At 37.8% G+C, this 20,511-nt stretch overlaps 1 protein-coding gene and 2 pseudogenes across 1 annotated transcript; 2 read left to right on the plus strand and 1 right to left on the minus strand.

Annotated features, from left to right (window-relative positions):
- The first annotated feature begins 1,254 nt into the window (after window positions 1-1,254).
- Window positions 1,255-4,286, plus strand: LOC109083476 (glucose-6-phosphatase catalytic subunit 1-like). Its single transcript, XM_019098265.2, has 5 exons — window positions 1,255-2,647; window positions 2,828-2,937; window positions 3,035-3,134; window positions 3,511-3,626; window positions 3,755-4,286. The coding sequence occupies exons 1-5, from the start codon at window positions 2,430-2,432 to the stop codon at window positions 4,267-4,269; spliced, it is 1,059 nt and encodes a 352-aa protein (XP_018953810.1). The 5' UTR covers window positions 1,255-2,429; the 3' UTR covers window positions 4,270-4,286.
- Window positions 4,287-5,720: 1,434 nt separating this feature from the next.
- Window positions 5,721-15,484, plus strand: LOC109062152 (annotated as a pseudogene).
- A 1,247-nt stretch (window positions 15,485-16,731) lies between these two features.
- LOC122136786 overlaps window positions 16,732-20,511 on the minus strand; it is a 10,694-nt pseudogene continuing 6,914 nt past the window's right edge.

Genomic DNA, 20,511 nt, shown 5'->3' on the forward strand with positions numbered 1-20,511 from the left:
CTACAAGGTAAAGGAATTTATCACTGCGCAAGCCCTACATGTGCTGCAATCTCTCAGATTTAAACAATGTGTGTCTCACATGTCATTTCAAGCAGTTACAAACAATAACACAACAGTTTATATCCACAAACAGATGAACGAACAAAGCAAGGCTATTTAATTAGAGTATCTGCTGTGTTTGTTACTTGCTGGAGTGAGCTTAAAGTGGACTGTCAGAGTGATGAACAAGGCATTGCTGACAAAGGACAGGCAGATCTAACAATATACAGAGAGACCTGAATAAAACAAATATCAGCACATGAAGCCTCTGCTATGGTTTTCACACATACAGTGTTTCAAAAAGTATTTTGTCCTTTTTTATGATTTTTATTTAAATTACTGGCATTCAAAATTAAATTTAATAACAAAAAAAGGAAATATGCTGTTTGGATTAACATTTAATCACCAACTAATGCCATCAAATACCAACATGTGTAACACATTGATCCGACAAAACCCATCAAATGTGTCCATTGCTGTTTGTTTTTCAGTGCATTGTGAAATGGCCTTTAGTGGACTGGTACATCTTCACATAATTCTCAGTCAATAAACTCTGTAGCTCTATCAGTCTGTTTTCAAACTATAAACAAAATGTGTTTCACAGAGCACAGAATCAATTTATCAAACTCTGCCATGTTTCCCAGGCTGTATAGTTTCACATGAGAGACGATAAGTGGTTGTGTATCATGTATTGCAAGAATTCCAAGAAAGGCTAATATCTTCTGGCTTGTGCTTAAAATTCCATAGGTTCCAAGAGTTGTACAAGCTCTACAACCGCTCCTTTAACTTTCTCAGCACTCCCACTGTTTGGATATATTCCCACTAGAATATCTCCTTTATTAGACCAGCATAATTCACACAGTTCAGTAGAATATGTGGTCGAAAGCATACAGTGTTTATTTTCAAAGCTGTATGCCCACAGGAACTGACCATTGTTGTTTTGGTTTCAGAGGTAAAGACTTCTGAGACTGGACATGACCAGAGGGCGTGAGATTGCACTGTCCTTCAAGAACTGAGCACTTCCTGTATGTTTTCCTGTGTATGTGAGCTATATTTGGTTCGACGGAATATTGAACTACAGTACACCTACTGTAAATGCAAGATCGCATGTTTTAACAGCAGAACTCAAAACACAAAGCATGCTTAACTGGATGAAGACAAACACAAATGAGCCTTCTGATCATGGTAATAGCATGTACATACTGTATATGCTGCACATGACTAGGCTGATGGGTCTATGTGGAGATGGCATCTGTAAACACTGTGGAGCTCTTAACACCATGCAGGTAGTGTTCTTGTTTACAGTCTGCTCTGGACATGTTCCATCTTTGTTTTTCCACATGGTTGAGTCGTTCTCAGAAGTTCTGGAAGCCAATGGAAAATGTGCCATCTCACAAGACCTCGAGCACGAACAGGCCTCTAGAGTTTGCTGGAAATGACAAGTCAAGGTAAACAGTGTCGTGTGAAGGTCTCGGTCAAACTCTAATAATGTCCTGCTAATTCTTTATTTGATGGCCACACAACTGAACCAGGACTGAGCTACGGTACACTAATGATGAGAATTACATTTTATGTAATTACCTTTACATCAATATTTGTGTCAGTTTCTTGTCAAAGCACATAATTTCCCCCCAAATTTCAATACACATTACATATTACATATATAGATTACTGCTCAGAAGTTTGGGGTCAGTATGTTTTTTTAGAGGAAAGAATGAATACTTTTATTCAGCAAGGTTGTATTAAATTGATTAAGTAAGAGTGAAAGTAAAGATATTTGCAGTATGATGTTTCAAAAGATTTCGATTTCAAATAAATGCAGTAATTTTAAACTTTTAAACAACATGTTTTGATCAAACACAATAAATGCAGTAAAAGAGACTTATGAGGTATATAAAAATAAAACACAATAAACACATCAATAACACATGATAAATACATAAACACATTTTCTTATTAACAAGACAACTTTAGAGAACACTCAAGAGTCCAATGTGTCCGTGCACCTAACCTCATTCAACAAGTGAGTGTCTTTCTCATAATCGAGAGCTAAATTTAGCACCCAAAACCTGCCACTTCACACACATGCACCGCACATGCCCGCTTTAATGACCACACTTTAATGGCTGCAGACAATTTCCCCTCTATTTACTCTAGAGAGTCCAAAGCTCAGGTGGTGCCCAGTGACCAGGCAACTGAGTGGATGGATAAAAGGAGCAGGCTGAACTCATGCAGGTCGTCGCTGAGATGACAATCCGGATTCAAGATACTGAAAACAAGATTAAGAGATTTTACGAATAGCAGTTTGTGCCTGCTTAGACTCATAATGTTACCTAAAAACTGAAAACATGAACGAGGATCCGTAATATTGCTGTTTTAGAACAGTAGTAATGGAAGTCTTGTATGGTTATGGGATCAGCAGTACGTTATACCTGCAGATGCATTATGGACATGCCCAGAGCTGGTTTACATTTGTGTCTACAATGGCTGACCTGCGCACAACATTTTTATACTTTTTTCCCATTTGGTTTCATCTACAATCAGCAGTGGGAGTAAAGCTGGTCTGGGTTGCTGTTGTGGGAGACTGGCTCAACTTAGTCCTCAAGTGGTAAGTATTTTTGCTTCTGTAAATATTCAAGAAAAAAAATCTTAAAAGAAGCATTTGGAGCCAGATTGAATGGATAAATAACAGAATAATCACAAATCTCAATATTGAATGTCTAATGGAAATGTAATGAATTTATCTTCACTGGTCCTAATCAGATTTATTTATTAAATCACTAAATAGGCTTATGTTTGGCGAGCGTCCTTATTGGTGGGTTAAAGAAACTGTTTATTATGGGAACTTGACTGTACCACAAATCAAACAGTTCCCCATGACATGCGAGACCGGCCCTGGTGAGTGTCTCCTAATGTTTCTCGTTGTATTTATATAGACCAACCAACATACTTAATCAAAAGCAGATTTCACAGCTGTTTGTGACTGCTCTTCTAGGAAGTCCCTCCGGTCATGCGATGGGAGCTGCAGGAGTTTACTATGCCATGGTCACATCACTCCTGACAATTTTGCAGGAATGTGACCCCCTTAAAAGATGGTGAGGGATTATTTCCTGTTTATATTTTTATATAGTCTTCAGTAAGACTTACTGTACCAGATAATACCAGACTGAATGCATGGAAATGCTCCTCAATCACAAGAAATCATCCAGAACAATTGAGAGATAAAAAGGAAGGAAGGAAAACATTTGCACAACATATCACAATCTTTCCAGCCTACAGTCAGGCAAAAAATACCTCATTTACTACTAGTAAACTCATTTATCTTAGCATCTTTGGGTAGATGATGGGCCAGTTCCTCATATAGATATTGAACGTCATTTTGAAAAATAACCCGATTCTTCATGTCTATGTTTTGCTATTTAGTATTAATGATAAACATTTTCCTTCCTTTGCATTTGTGCCATATACTAGGTGCTTGCAGGGTCTTCTTTGGGCCCTTTTCTGGGGTGTGCAGGTTTGTGTCAGTGTTTCTCGGGTCTTCATTGCAGCTCATTTCCCACATCAGGTCATTGCAGGAGTTGTTTCAGGTCAGTTGCATTGCATGTTTTTCATATTAGTCTGCCTTTCGAACTCACATACGAGATGAATAAGATCTCTTCTCTTATTCCGGGTTTCAACACAGTTTCTTAAGTAATTGTTCACTTTCACTATACAGGAATCGCTGTGGCCAAGGCTTTTAATAGAGTGTCCTGGATCTATTCAGCAAGTTTGAAGAGTTATGTGCACACCATCCTCTGTCTTGTGTTCATTGCACTGGGGCTTTATGCATTGTTGGATGCTGCTTCAATAGACCCCTACTGGAGCCTAATGAAGGCACAGAAGTGGTGCATTCAGCCTGAATGGGTCCATCTGGACACCACACCCTTCGCTGGCCTCCTACGCAACACCGGGGCCCTGTTCGGGCTAGGGCTGAGCCTCCATTTGCCTATTCATGGTGACCTGCAAAAAAACAGGAACTGTGGAAACAGCGCCATTTACAGACTGACCTGTACAGCAGCAACACTGCCCCTCCTGAGCCTCTTAGACTCATTCAGACCTCCCACAAGCACTCGTGCGCTCTTCTGTGCACTTTCTTTCTGTAAGAGCGCCACTGTGCCGCTAACCACAATAAGATTTGTACCTTACTGCATAAGCACATTAGCAAATGTATACCACAGAATGAAAGTATAATAAACTCGGAAAACACATTCTGAGATTGTATTTAAGTCTTTTCCTCACTTTGCCTGTTTTTAAATATTTCAATGTAAGTATTATTCTTGAAAACCAAAGATTACTTGATATGTTTAGATTTTAATGTATGCAGACTGAATTAAGCAGAAATATCATCAGGAATATCAAATGCTATTTGTGACCCTGGAGCACAAAACCAGTCTTAAGTTGCTGGGAGTATATTTGTAGCAAAGCCAAAAATACATTGTATGGGTTAAAATTTTCTTTTATGCCAAAAATTATTAGGATATTAAGTAAAGATCATGTATTATGAAGATATTTTGTAAATTTCCTACCGTAAATATATTAAAACTACATTTTTGATTAGTAATATGCACTGCTAAGAACTTCATTTGAACAACTTTAAAGGCGATTTTTCAATATTTTGATTTTTTTGCTCCCTCAGATTCCAGGTTTTCAAATAGTTGTATCTCCACCAGATATTCCTATCCTATCCCAACAAACCGTACATCAATGGGAAGCTTATTTATTCAGCTTTCAGATTATGTATAAATCTCAATTTCGAAAAAAATGACCCTCATGACTGGTTTTGTGGTCCAGGGTCACATATATAATAATGTAAAATAGTATATAATGCAATAAATAATATAAATGTGTCATGATGAAAAGAGATCAAAGAGCTATAATTATATAGTTTTCAGTCAAAATGTATTATACAGTATATTTTAGAATATCTGCTTTCCAACATTATTGTTTGATTTTTTTTGTTACCTTTTATATTTATGCTGTGATAAATTGTTTGTTTTATAATTTTTTTTATTTGTGTTTTTTAACTGTTTTGTTTAATTGTTTGTGTTTTATCAAGCTTATAATAAACTGTTCAGTGGCAGGTTTAGTTGTGACAACATGCCCCTCTATAATAGACAAACGCTGTTGAATGTGCCTACAGACCTATGCTGAAAGACATTATTAATCAAACTATTTTTTATAATTGCTATTACTGAGTATGAACAACTGTATATAGCCTAATAGCAGGGAAATATGTATTACTCAACTTCAAGTAATACACTGTTGTATTAAATATGTTACAGTCTAAAAACAATATCAAGGGTTCATCTATTATAATTATTTTATAAAATGCACAGTGTATTTTTTTTTTTTTAAATCCGATTTCAGAGACCTTCAGAAAATTCAAACTCATGATGAAACGCTTAAAATAGGCGAACTTAAACATGTCTCCATCAGACAGTGACATTAGTGCCGCCATCTAGCGACAGAACTATCACCACAGGAACTGCACAACGTTAATAATATCTCTGTTCTTTGTGTTTTTCCTGATACACATTTGTAATCAGCTGAAAATAGGGTAACCATACATAAATCGTCCACGTCTGTTTAAAACAATGGTATCTTCCTCGTCTTTATCATTTTCCGTGAGACCCTTACATTAGAATTTTGCACCGGAAGTGGAGAGTGTAAACAGACCACGCGCGCAGTCATGACCCGTGACTGTCAGTGATGAAGCAGTGTTTCCTTGTACCACATGAATGTTTCCCTCACTTCCACAGGGATGCATCACTAAAGCGGCCCTCGACGGGTTTCGGCGATCTAACCGCATTCAGAAATCCAGCAGGAGTCAAACCTCGTGAATCTGCAGCAGGGAGCGCCGCGGAGAAGCGCGATGCCGCGGCGGAAGGTAGGACTGCATCCTACAGGCCATCGCGCGCAGTATCGCGCACCTGCGTGTTCATGTGTAGCCAGCCTTCACCTGCTCGCTTCACACACACACACACTGTATTGCCAAAAGTTTTAGGAAAACCCCTTCTAATGAACAGGTTTGACTGCTTTAGTAATTTCCATGAGTATGTGTTTGCACAGGACCCTTTTTTATTCTACCATGACAGTTCCTCAGTGTATAAGGCAAGATTCAAAAAAGAAATGGTTGATTAAGTCAGTGTGGAAGAGCTCGAGTGGTCTGCAGAAAGCTGAACACCTCTGGTGTGACACAAACTCATCACCAAACACTTCTACATGCACTATATGGACAAAATCATTGGGACACCCCACAGAAAAAGGCACTTCCAAAACTGTGGCAACAAAGATGGATGCATAAGAAGTGTATTTAAAAATAGTATTTCCATCTGTGTTGCAACAGGTTTGGAAGTGTCTACAATGATGGTACTCACAAGAACAAGTCATTGGTGTTTGGTGATGAGTTTTTGGCTCAAGGTCTGCATTTAAAGATAATGATTTAAACTGTAGGGGTTAAAATGAGAAACACAAGGAAAGGCTCACCAGGGTCACTGTCACAGGTCATGTGACGCTACTTGATTTTTGTTAAATTACCAGAATTAACAGCGATATCAAGCTTAAAATGTGGAGTAAATTTTCATGAAAACCTTATCACTTTCAAAGTATTTTTTCTCATTTGTTTCATTTTTGTTTCTGTATAACAATAAAAAAAGAGAACTGTAACAATTTTCCATAAGATTCCATTGGTTAACCTTAGATTACACTAGTTAAGATGAAATAAAACACAGACTAAAAATAAAAACACATAAAACACAAGAAAAAAAAATAAAACACAGAAATAAAAATACTTCTAAAGCATTTATTAATCTTCATGTTAATTCTTCAGCATTTACTAATACGTTATTAAAATCAAAAGTTGAATCTGTTAAAATTCCGTCTGAGCTAAGATGAACTAACATTGAACAGTTTGATTTGTATTAACAAACATTAACAGCAGTTATGCTTATTGTTAGTTAATGCTAACTAATGGGACCTTATTGTAAAGTGTTGTTAAGATTTAATTTGTATTCAGTGACCAAACTGGGTTTTGATGTTTTTGACACTTAAGAGGAATGCGGGCAGTAGCTCTGAAGGTACAGAGGATTCGGACTTCTCCGCTGAGCACACGGACAGCTCAGAGAGTGACGTCCACACGGTGAGGAACACCCGCCTCACTCGCTCCTCGCTGCGCCTCAGCCGCAACTCACAAGGTAAGACACGAGACCTTGTACTGATCACTTAGAGTAGGGCTGCACGATTAGGACTAAAATCATAATTGTCGATTATTCCCTTGAAATTGTAATTGCGAATATTAATTACGGTTATCACAGTTTACACTGAATGATGTTTATGCCATTGTTTGATGCAACTGCATGCCGTATTTTCATATGAAATTAAACAAGCTGAAAACACTCTAACTGAAAAACTTTTAGGGCTTTTCTATAGTATCAAGCCTCAAATGTCAACTATACATCAGATTGGTTTCTTCTTCAAATTATAAAAAAAATTAAAATATGAATGGTATTATAATGTTATGCTAAAACTAAAACAATGGAAAACCCTTAATATAACATGTAGAAAGAAAGAAAAACGCACCTTAAGCACAGAATAACATAAGTGGACTTTGAACGATTACGTAATTGTGGCATCCATAATTGTAATCGTGATTAGAAATTCGATGAATTGTGCAGCCCTAAATTAGAGCTCTTCAGGTAAAGTATAGATTTTCTAATAATCAAACAAACACTTAATTCAGTCTGAATAAATAAATAAACAATCAATTTATTTTTTACCCTTAACAAAAAAAAAAAAAAAAAAAAAACCTTTTAAATATTAGGCAATGGGTTGACTGGTAGGAAGCATGATGGATGGAGAACAAAAAAAACAGAAGAATGAGCGAACAAACCTGAGAGCTTTGTTTCTAGATTCCAGTCCTGTGGGGAACCGGTCTGCCCTGGTTTCAGAGGACGTGGTGAACTCTTCCACCCGTCGCGTGACTCGCAGTCAACAGCAGGGGGTGTCAGTCTTGCCCAAGAAATACCCCTTGCGGCAGAGTCGCTCTTCTGGCTCAGACACGGAGCAGCTTGGGGAAATCTCAGAGAGGGGTAGGAGGAGAAAACTGCCTGGTTCTTCCCTCATTTGAGTATCTCCATGCTTTTCTCTGCTCACATGTGCTTCTCTTCATTCGCTTAGTTTTTAGTTTTCTTCACGGCTCACCACAGATTTTCCTCAGTTCATACAACATGTTAACCATTCAAAAGTTTGAGGTCAGTAAGAATTATTTTTTTTTTCTTTTGTTTTGAAATATTCTATTAATCAAAGAATCCTGAAAACAGTTTCCAAGAAATATTAAGCAGCACAACTGTTTTCAATGTTGACAATAAGAGAGAGTTTCTTGAGCAACACATCATCATATGAGAATGATTTCTGAAGGATCACGTGACACTGAAGACTGGAACAATGATGCTGAAAATTCAGCTTTACATCACAGGAATAAATTACATTTTAAAATATATTACAATAGAAAACTGTTATTTTAATCTTTTATAATATTTCACAATATTTCCGTTTTAACTGTATTTTTGATCAAGTAAATGCAGCCTTGGTGAGCAAAAGAGACTTCTTTAAAAAAACATGTTAAAGACCTTACTGACCTTAAACCTTGAAATGGTAGTGTACATCATTTTCATAATTCTTTAAGATTTAAAAATTTAATTATTTGAAGAAATGCATTAGACTTTCCTAATATCTCATTTCATGTTATTTTGTGGCTTCTGCCTATTTTTTCTGTTGTGGTTTGCCATAATTTGAATTTCTCCCTGGTTTACAGAAGACACCCGCTAAAATGTCATTCAGTGTAACAATATTGTTAGGCATATTTACAACAAAAATCAATTTATGACATAATAAAAGACTAATTACTTTCACCCCAAATACTAATTAGTTGTTAGTTTACATTTTTTAAATTTGCCACTATCCTAGGTTTTGCCCATTGGTCAGTATGATTTTTTTTTACTCATTTAAAACCAAATAAAAGTTAATATGCTCACTTATTCTTTTATATATTTTAATATGTACAGGTCAGAATAAGCATGTTTGAATTTTTTTAAGGTTTTTTTGAAGTGGTACACTGAATGACAGTGGAACATCATTTCAACCAAATTTTGACATTTTATTCTTCAAAAACTAATTTCAAACCTTAAATGTAGACACTTTACTTGCATTTAATGTGCTTCTATTGTCATAAAATCACTTTTGTAAATTTCTTTTGATGTAGACATCTTAACGTCTTTGACCCATAAACACTGTAAAATAAACACCCTAAAATAGTTAACTCTGTTTAATCTGTTTTTGACAATATGTTGGTTTAAACATGATTAAAACAACATCTTTTTCAAAGGCATCCAGTTTTTTAAAGCTGTGTTAAATTTGAATTAAATAAAGTTTTAAAATTAGATTGAAAAATGAAAGTTTATCTGAAGTAAACAAAAATATTTTGTTAATATTGTCATGAATTACAGCAACAGTCAACATTTTATAATTAATAAATGCCATTTTTAACATGAATGATTCACATAGATACAAAAAAGTGTTATACTACAGATTACTAGTTGATATGATGTGATGGACATTTTAATCTCAACTTCTGAGACACGTGGTTTGTATGGTATGTGGTTAACTACACCTACACTTTAACCTTCTCTTGTTTTTATTGTTTTATTCTTCCTTCCCTATTTACTTTACAACCTCTTCAATTAATTAAATAAACCATATACAACTCATATATTTCATTCAGTCCATTCAGTCCTGTTTTCTGTTGTGTTGGTCATCCAGACATTAAACAAAGAGCAGACCATGACGAGTCCCCACCCAGGACGCCCACCGGCAACGCTCCTTCCTCTGAGTCTGACATCGACATGTCCAGCCCAAACGTGTCTCATGATGAGAGTCTGGCAAAGGAGCTGTCACTGAAAGAATCGGGCCTTGCTCACCGGCCCAAACGACGGCGCTTTCACGAGAGCTACAACTTTAACATGAAGTGCCCCACACCTGGTTGTAATTCACTTGGTAATTGGATTTCAGGTCCTTTATCCTAATTGTTAAGAATATTTACACTAGCATTCGAAAATTTGGAGAAAGATTTGTTGTTGTTTTTGGGAAGAAAAAAAAAAAGTCTGTTATGTTCACCAAGGCTGCATTTATTTGATCAAAAATACAGTAAAAGTCAAATTGTGATTATGGTTAAAAATAACTGTATTCTATTTTCATTTACTGCAATTTATTCCTGTGTTCAAAGCTGAATTATCATCAGCCGTCACTCCAGTCTTCAGTGTCACATGATCCTTCAGAAATCATTCTGATATACTGATTTGGTGCTTGGAAAACATTTCTTATTCATCTTTTTATTTATGAATGTTGAAAACATTCATTCTTTGATATTTAGGAAGTTAAAAACAGCAGCTTTTATTTATATCGGAAAACTCTTGTAGTACTTATAAATGGCTTTACTGTCAATTTTGATCCATTTAATGTGTTCTTGCTGAATAAATGTATCTGTTTCTTTAAAAATATATATATTTACAGAACCCAGACTTTTGAATGGTAGTGTATTTGTTTCATTTATGTATTAATAGTGTCTTTACATTTCTTCTAGCAGGATTGTTTTGTGTTCAGGCGTATTTAAATGCTTAAACATTTAAATTCTACCTTCGTTCCTCCTTCAGGACATTTGACAGGGAAACACGAAAGGCACTTCTCAATATCTGGATGTCCACTGTACCATAACCTTTCAGCAGATGAGTGTAAGGTAATGCTTACGTATCATTTTGGCTAAACATTTAGCTAGATTGTATTTTGCCACAACAGCAAGGTTTACCAAAAAAAATCAAACCTTTTACTCAGGTGAAGGCAAGCTCTCGAGACAAACACGTGGAGGACAGGATGCTGTCACAGCGGCAGGATGAGAATCGCCATTCCGCTCGGCAACAGGTAAAGCTGCGCACCGAGTATTTAACGCCCTGCCTCTTGGACCGGTATGTGCCTTAGTAGTGACCCCCAATGTATGACATTCTCTAAGAGCTGCTTTCAGATTTTATGTGCATTAACATGTTGATGAGCCTCAACTCGCACTCACATTCTCTGAGTTACCTCCCCTCCAGGCCCAAACGGAGCGACAGCTACGGTATAAAGAAAAGGTGACAGAGATGAGGAGGAAGAGAAATTCTGTTCCTCTTAAAGAGCAAAAAGACAAGTATACAGTGAGTGTCACATGCTCCATATTTGCAGAAAGAATAACAAAACCCCGCAGCAGATACATGTATGGCTTTCTGAGCTCTCGTTGTTTGACTCTCTCCAGGAGCACAAACAGACCCACTGCAGCAGTCATGAGCCTCTGCTGGAGAACATCACCCTCGGACGATCTTGTAAGAGAGAAGACCCATCTCATTTTCTCCCTCTCGTTTTCTCCTTTTCCCTCTCTTTTTGATATTTTCTCTCCCTCTTCTCCCTCTCGTTTTCCCCCCCCCTCTCCTCCTTTTCCCTCTCTTTTTTCATGAATCTGTAAAAGATTGCGGTGGTCTGAGTCTTTTTCAACACCACCTCCAAACTGCTGGCATTTCTCTCGTCTCTTCCACTGTAGTCTCCAAACTGCTGGCATTTCTCTCGTCTGTTGCATATAGGTGTTACTCAAAGTTTTAAGCAACATACTTTATCCGTCCTACCATAAAGAAACAGCTCCAAAAATGAAAACTCTGACATTTACTAACCCTCATGGCATTTCAGTCCTGTATAGTGCTTGACTGAAAAGAAAATAACAACAAAATTGAGTAAATAATAACAGAATTATTTTCCGAACTAACCCAACAAAAAAAAAAAAAAAATAATCTTGAAGTAGGCATTACATGCACCTTCTTATTTTCTCCAGCTGATTTCTATCTTAACTTTTAATTTAACTCTTAAATTTCTACATTGCCTTCTGTTTATTAATTAGTACCGTCTCTGAAAATGTACACCTCCATTCGAAGGTTTGGGGATCAGTATTATTTTCCTTTTTAAAAAAAAAAAAAAGTCTCTTATGTTCACCAAGGCTGCATTTAGAACTGTTTAAATAACTGTTTACTATTGCAATTTATTCCTTTGGTGGCAGAGCTGAAATTGTAGCAGTCAGAAATCATTCTGTATGTCACCACATGATCCTGCAGAAATGATTTGTTTTGCTTAAGAAACATTTCTTATGATTATCAAAGTTGAAAACCGTTGTGCTGTAAACAGGGAAACCTGTGATACTGTTATTTTTGTTGGTTGTCGTTTGATAAATAGAAAGTTTAGAGAAAGTGTTTTATTAGAAATATAAATATTACCATGTATTATACAGTCAAGTTTAATGCATCCTTCCTGCAATAAAAGTATTGATTGATTTCTTTCTTTCAAAAAAAAAAAAAATCTTACTGTCCCCAAACTTTTGAACTATGGAGTATCTCTCGATCTGGTCCTCAGCCTCCTCATTCATGAATCTTCTGTGGTAGGCTTCAGGGTTTTTCCTTCTATCTCTGTGTCGTCATTCCCCTCCAGTCAGACCCTGTGTTTCTTCCACCCTTCATTTGGTCCTTGCAGGAAAACTCCGGCTGCAGGGACAGGTCACGGAGGGCAGCAACATGATAAAGACTATTGTGTTCGGCCGCTACGAGCTGGACACCTGGTACCACTCGCCGTACCCCCGAGGAGTACGCCCCGCCTCGGCCCGTCTCTACATTTGTCGAGTTCTGCCTCAAGTACATGAAGAGTCAGACCATTCTGCCGACGTCACATGGTAACTCTTTCAACACGTTCAGTTAAATGACTGGTTTTAATTTTCAAACAAAAGAGTTCTGATTCTTAAGTTTTGTCCAAACCTTGAATCAAAATGTTTGATAAGTGTTTGTGTGTGTGTGTGTGGTGTGTGTTGTGTGTGGTGTGTGTCACACATACACCTCTTTATCTCACTTTCAAATCAGGCCAAATGTTGTGGTGGAAACATCCACCAGGTTTGATGATGATTTACAGAAAAGGGGCTATATCTGTTTTTGAAGTGGACGGCAAGCAGAACAAGGCATACTCATGAACAAAAGACATTCCAACAGCGACTGCTTGATTTTGAATTGGATTGCAAATCAGTACTTGATTCTACGTTGACACTGTCATTTGCCTTTTTGCAGATTTATTGCCAAAACCTCTGCCTGCTTGCCAAACTAACTCTTCCTGGACCACAAAACTTTGTATTAGATGTGGGGAGCCGTTCCTCTTCTATGTGATGACTGAAGCTGACAATACCGGCTGCCATCTTGTAGGATATTTCTCCAAGGTACTCTGTTAGTGACTTTGTGTGTTAGTGAGCTTCAGTTACCTTGCACACTTGATCCGTGATCTATTTTTGTAAGTAATCGAAATACGTATCTGGGTTTAGGAAAAGAATTCATTCCTGAACTTACAATGTCTCCTGCATCCTGACCATGCCACAGTATATGAGGCAGGGTTATGGCAAGATGCTGATTGATTTCAGTGAGTGCAGTAGATCTAGACATTTGTATGCTTTTTATATGTTATGTCATTACTGTGTTAAGCTTAAACAAGATTTCAAATGGTGATGTTAAAGTTAAATTGCAGTCATAGATACATACTTTATGCCATGTCTTTTGTCTTAAAAACTCCCTTAAGAACATGTTAGAATAGTTCTTTTATCATATGGTCATGGTGCACTTTTTGATGCTGCCGTTAATGGAAGACCCAAATGTGTTAATGCGTGAATGGCTTGTTTCTGAACAGGCGGCTACTTTGCTGTCCAAAGTGGAGGAGAGGACTTTGGCTCTCCTGAACGTCCTCTCTCTGATACCTGGGACTCATCAGTTACAGGAGTTACTGGAGGAAGTGCTCCTGCGCTACCTGCACAACTTCCAGGGCAAAGAGATCTCCATTAAAGGTACTTAGTGTTATGTTCAGTACTTAAAATAAAAAAAATGTGGAGAAGATCTTGTTAACATCAAAACTGAAACCAACCGTTCACACAGAACATATATTTCGTGCATTTTCTAGAGGGACATTTATCACCGTTGCACTTGCATCTCGCACAAAAGCCCCAGCCGCATGTGTAGAAAAGCCATGGTAAAACATTAATGCAAGTTTAACATTGAAAAAAAAACACACACATGAGCCTTTATGTTGGGGTTGTTTCCCCATCATCCACTGCCTCTCATATTTTAAAATGAAAAATGATACTCTGTGTGATTGGCCTCTCCATCCACCTTTGTATTAAACTTATGCATACATAAAATGATTGCTGTTTTGTTTATAGTTGATAAAGCACCTTAACTTTAATGCTGAATCGGTTTAATAAACATTATTTTAAACATTATGCACTTTTTTTTCACAGACGTCATGTTACTTATGCTGTTGAATGAAGGTGCATTAGTAAATATTTTGCTCGAATGGCGCCCTCTTGTGACCTCAGGCGAGCGAAGCCAAAAGCTTTTCTTCGTCACCTCTAACTGAAAATATGCATTTTGGACATTTGAATATAATTTGAATTTCGATCATATTTAAGTACAAAATTCAAATTTAGTTTTCAGCCATTTTGACAGCCCTAGTGAGCATAGAGCCTTCTTTCAAATCATTAAAATAGTCTTACAGACCATAAACGTATTGAACTAGTAGTGTGTGCTCCTTTATCTTCCTTTTCTATTTGTGGATGTTAACACTTAATAATTATGATACTGGTTTTCATCTCTTTGTCATATATTCACACTTGGGAGCAGAAAATCAGCCAAGGAAGAAACGGCTGTCCATTCCTGTTAGACATTCTGTCAGCAAGTTACAGTCACTGCAGATGACTGAAGTACTGGAAGGGGAAGCACCTGATCTTAAAGAGACAGGTAACTGGTAAATGGAAATGTCCCCCTGATATCTGTACTGTTATGTTCATTTTAGCAACAGACTGTTTGCATTCATTACAGGCTTGTTATTTTGATTATTTCTTCTGTGTGGGATTATTTTTTTAATGCATTTAAGATGGTTTAATGTTTTTTAAGGATGCGATTGATGCTGGGAAAACCAAAGCGGCCAAAAGTGGACAGGCAACAAAGACTATGGACCATCGGTCCTTGAAGTGGAAGCCCACCCAAAGGAACCTAAGACAATCAATCTGCATGCTCCTCATATCGTTTTGCTGTTACTTTAGCAGGTCCTCGGTCACTATGAGAATAGTCTCAACACATATGCAAAGTGTTTTCCCCTCTGCTACCGGTAAGTTACAAGCAAGGGCAATGCGATCCCTAACTCGGTGTTCCTGTACGTGTCACATGGTTCAGTTTAAAACATTTCGAAGTTGTACCCTAACTGTTGTCCTCTTCTAGTTTTCTTGAAAACATCTTTACCATTTCAACAGCATGATTAGAACCGGCTGCAACGGGGAAGAGCCCATCACCTATATTATGTGTTTGATTCTCTATTGGCAATTGTTTTACTGTTTTGTTTTTAGTCATCTATTTTGCATCTCTTTATTTTTATAGAAATGACTATTTGAACTGTTAAATAATTTGGTGAAATTATGTATTTTTTTTTTTTTTTTAATTTAATTTTCTGAACTAGATATGTTTTCACATGCCCTATTTGACATTAGCCAAAGTTAAAAAGGCTATTATTATTAGCTCCAGTGAGACTAACCGTATTTTGGAACAGAAGACACAGTTGCAGTAATGTGATTAGATTAACCCGTCATCAAGTGTTAGTTTTTTTCCTAAAGCCTACAATGAAACTATTAAGTGGCGCGTTCACTTAGGGGGTTTTATCGACTGTCCCTTGCAGAAACTGTAATTGTGTGCAGGCGAATCGACCGAATCAGACAGGAAGCAGAATATCTGAAATATAGCTAGTAGGCTAGTAAACGCCCGCTACAGTTGATTTTAACTCCGACTGTACTATGAGTGATGACCTCGCAAGTGCAGGTGATTGCAACTTGATGTCTCTTCTCACTCTGAAATAAACTCGGTCACTGTTTAACACCCCCCCCCCGATGACGGTCAGTGAGTTAATGGGTTATAAATGTTTACTAAAACCGTGGGACAAAAGGTCCTTAAAGGAGGTTGGATCACTATACAACCTATACTGTGAATGTTGGTAATTAACCAAACATTCTTATGGAGCGAGGTGCGTTTCCTGTTTACTCAGCGACTCGTTTATAGCCAGTCATTGAACACTAACATATGTTTAAAGAATCATCACTTTTAAGCGTTTGTTAGGAAGCGTAAACTGAAAAGGAACGGTCTCAGCCTTCGTGTAAACTTTAGTTACAAACATGTATGAATTTGTTCCTTGTTCCTTATTGCTAACGTAAGAAAAAAAAAAAACGGACCACAAAAAAAAGACCGTCCTGGAGGCTGATGTTTACAAGAGAGCGTAAACAGGTTTAACCCGCCATTGAATATTTGCCAAGGCGCACCACAGGACGGCGTTTTCGGAGCGCGTAGTCAAATGGAAGTATGTTACCAACATGGTTGTGCACAACCACTGCCACTAGAAAAGTCAATCATTATACACTGCCTGGACACTTCCTGAAAGATAACAATGGACCCGAGAAAACCTCCTTGTTTTCGGACGTTAGTGCCACGGTTTATCCTTGTCTGCATTATTTCCTCACAGTAGTCATGGTACTTTGCGCCTGAGGAAGGCTGAGTGAGAGGGTTATGTGTGTCATTTAATTGTGAGTGTTATGATAATGAAAATATGTTCCTGTGACGCAGTGGGTAGAGCATTGAGTTAGCCAGCGCAAAAAGGTTCAGGGTTCAATTCCCAGGGAAAACGCATCCTTTAAAAAAAAACAAAAAAAGTATACCCCTGAATGCACTGTCAGTCTCTTTGGATAAAGCGTTCCTGCTAATATAATGTTTTGTTTTTTTATTTTAACAAACAATAATAACTTTTAACAATTAGTTTGTGACGACTGCAAAGCTGAGCGATTGAATTGGTTTGTTAAAATGCCGGTCACATTAAGGGCCACTGTTAACACTGTGTAAATTCTCAGAAAATTAAGTTGAAGCACATTTAGTCATTTGTATTATTTCTATAAAACTATTTCCAATAATCAATGGCTTATTTCATATTCTCAAAAGTTTACGATAGTATGCCTTCAGTCCCCCCATTTGGCCTTTTGTCCCCCACTTTTAATAGCAGTATGTTGGCAACGTGTTTCCATCAACATTTAATTAACATAATTATCCAATACTTCATTGGCGTGAGCTGAAATAATGATTACTGTGTATGATCACCACCTTTTTCTAATGAAATGATACTTTATGTGGTAAATTTCTCTTTGTCTTAACAGTGCAGCATTCCACTGGATTCTTGTTTTCATATTGTTTTGTATTTTTACAGTTCAGTTAGTTGCTTTTTATTCATTGTGTGTGGGCTTTTTTTATTATTTAAAACATCGTACAAAAACACACTACACTTCTGTTTCACAACGTTCAGGGTTGGTAAGATATTTTAAAAATGTTTTGACAAGCAGTCTCTTGTTCTCACCAATGGGCTGCATTTATTTGTCAAAAAGACAGTGTAAAACAGTAATAGTGTGAAATGTAGTAAAAAAAGTCTGTTTAAATATAAGTCTAAATGTAAATTTATTCCTGTGATGGCAAAAGCGGGCATTTTGTTTCAGCAGCCATCCCTCCAGTCTTCAGCAATCCACATGCTGCCTTCAGAAAATCACTTGGAGAAGCTTGTCTTGCACTGATTGAATTGCAGTTTAGTCACTAAAAAAATACTGGACCCCAAATTTTTAACAGAGAAGCCATAACCCTCTAGAGTATAGGAAGACATTATTCGCTCCTCTTTGTTTTTTAATGTGTATGGTATATTTAAAGACACTTGCATACATCTGCAAACTTTTCACTTCTTCAAATCTTTTAAAACTGACAGAATGTTTCAAACACGTGAATATCAGGGGCGAACAACCAAACACATCCATCCTCTAGGTTTCTTGCTAAATTTTTCCTTCACTTCTCTTTTGCTGCTACATTCCACACGGCCACTCGTAATCCCAGTCCAGTAGTTGTCCTGGCTCTAGTGTGCCACTTTGCCTTGATCCGTTTCTGTGATAAACCGGTTAAAGAAGGGTTTAGTTTTGTTTAGGTCGCTCTAAATGCTAAATCTTATTGTGCAACAAGATGCATTACCACATTTACCTTTTAGGCATGTCTGGAAAATCTGAATTAACCATCCTGATGACGCTGTGAATACCAGCTCCCATGGGTCTGAAATAACGCACCTGTGTCCGAGGACCTTACGGTGTAGGTACCATATTGGATTTTTGAACCAGTGACTAGTTGAACACGACCAGGCGGCTGAAGATGACAGAACGGAGTACAGATCATTCACATATATTGAAGTATCATTGAGGTCTGTGTAATTGTATGTTGCAATAGATTAACAAAATAGCAACAATAATCAGCCTGCTTTTTTTGGGTTCTACACGATTAAAGAGAAAAAGAACCTGCGACATCCCTTGATGCAGCAAGCATAACCAGTACCTATGAATCTAAAGATAAAAATGAAACAAAGTCTGGTCGTTATCACAAGTCTATATCCCACCTGACTGAAACGAGTGCTCCCTTATGTGTTTGAGAGCTGCTTGAGCGCACCGCTCAGATAGGGAATGATCGTGCAGCACAGCATGATCGAACACAAGGCCTGACTGCTGCATGATTTAATCACGCACTGAGCAAAGCACGCTTCCGAAACACAACAGTACCTGTGAGAAAAAAAGTGGCATCCATTAACTGGCATCCTTGCTGCTCTGGCTGACATAGCTACGCATAAATTCCCTAATTTTATTTCAGATCATGTATTAGTCTGACCTCTGTTATATAGAGGAATTTGAGGGGGGGTTTTTTGTACCATTTTGGAATTCCCAATGAGATACGTGTTGCTGTTGTTCTTAAGTGCAAGCTGCAGTCTCTCTCTGGCCTTGAGTCGATACCACATCCACGTTTTAACAGTCAATACTGTTTTCAAACTACACATTATCTTGTAGTTCGTAAGGGCATATAAAAAAGCAGCTGAACCCGACTCATGAACAAGTCTCAAGCTCACACCCAACTTTATGGGAACTGTCCTTTGATGCGCCTGGGTAAAAAGGATGAATTTTGTTAATCAAATGTTGAACGAAATCATATTAATTAACTATACAAATCACCCGGTTTTAAGGCATACACAAAGCACACAGGCTCCTCTGCTTGGCCTCCGCTGGCCGAGCAGTGACCATCAGCAGGTGGTACCGAAATGAAGGACTATGGACAGCGGCCGCGTTAAGCGTTTTCCTACCAACCGACGAAAACCGCTTCTGTAATTGGCAAAACAGGTGGCCCTTTAGGGAGGAACAGGTCGCTTCGGACGAACAGGTTATGAACGTCAACCTGAATAAAAGCGCCCCAACTCGTCTCGCCACACACTTCAGGCAGAGCGAGTACATCTCAGGGTGTCACTCACGAATGGTGTTATCTGTTTACCGAGCGGGATGAGTGCCAGGACTGACCAAGCCAGTCCTGCCAGGTTCACCAGGGTTCCTTGTCACGGACAAAAAAGAAGAAGACAATGACCCATGACACATGAAACCCAGGACACCTTTTGGACCTCAATTCTAATTACGAGGGGGAAATTTTGCTGGGAGAATCGGGGGAAGTCGGAAACTATTATGAAGTATATGGCGAAATGTCGTGAATAAAACTGTGCTCCTCTTTGGCGCGAGATATTAAAAAATTTTCAGCAATGTTGTTTCTTGCGGCTGTGATGGACAGTTTAAGGCAGTCTGTTGTCCACCAGGAAAGCTAGCACTGGACTGGAATGCGAAATAAGGAATCTGTCAGTATTTAGTCAAAACAGATTTACGGTAGAGGAAGATGCAGTTACTGTTTTACCTTAAATATCCCAGCAATGCAGACGCTTTCGAGTGAAAAAGGAGAGGGAAAATGATTGGGGGGGCCGGCAATCTCCATGAACATCGCCAGTCATAAGAATGTCAAGAGCGACGATGAGCCGACAAGACAAGAAAAAGAGCTTATATAGTCAACTATTTATCGAGAAGGTATTACATTAAAATGTTTAACATTTAAAGTATTGGTTTTTTGTTACAGTACCTCCATTTTTGGCTTCAGACTCTTAACTTGTCCTGAAATACAAAGGTCCAATTTAAAACTATAACAATAGAACATCTCACAATGGTGGCGTCACATATTACCCCTTGGAGCCACGCCACCCACCTATTCTTCCCGTCATCCCAGTATCCAATTCTGGCAAAAAACAAAAAGAAGGGAGAACATGGTTAGAAAAAGCATGCATTCAAAAACTAACTGAAACATTAGTCATCGGCAAATATCCCCTAAGAACCATGTTATTGTAGCTGCTCTGAACTGTGCTTCTTGATTTCCC

This window comes from Cyprinus carpio, chromosome B3 (assembly GCF_018340385.1).
Source record: "Cyprinus carpio isolate SPL01 chromosome B3, ASM1834038v1, whole genome shotgun sequence".
Taxonomy (NCBI): domain Eukaryota; kingdom Metazoa; phylum Chordata; class Actinopteri; order Cypriniformes; family Cyprinidae; genus Cyprinus; species Cyprinus carpio.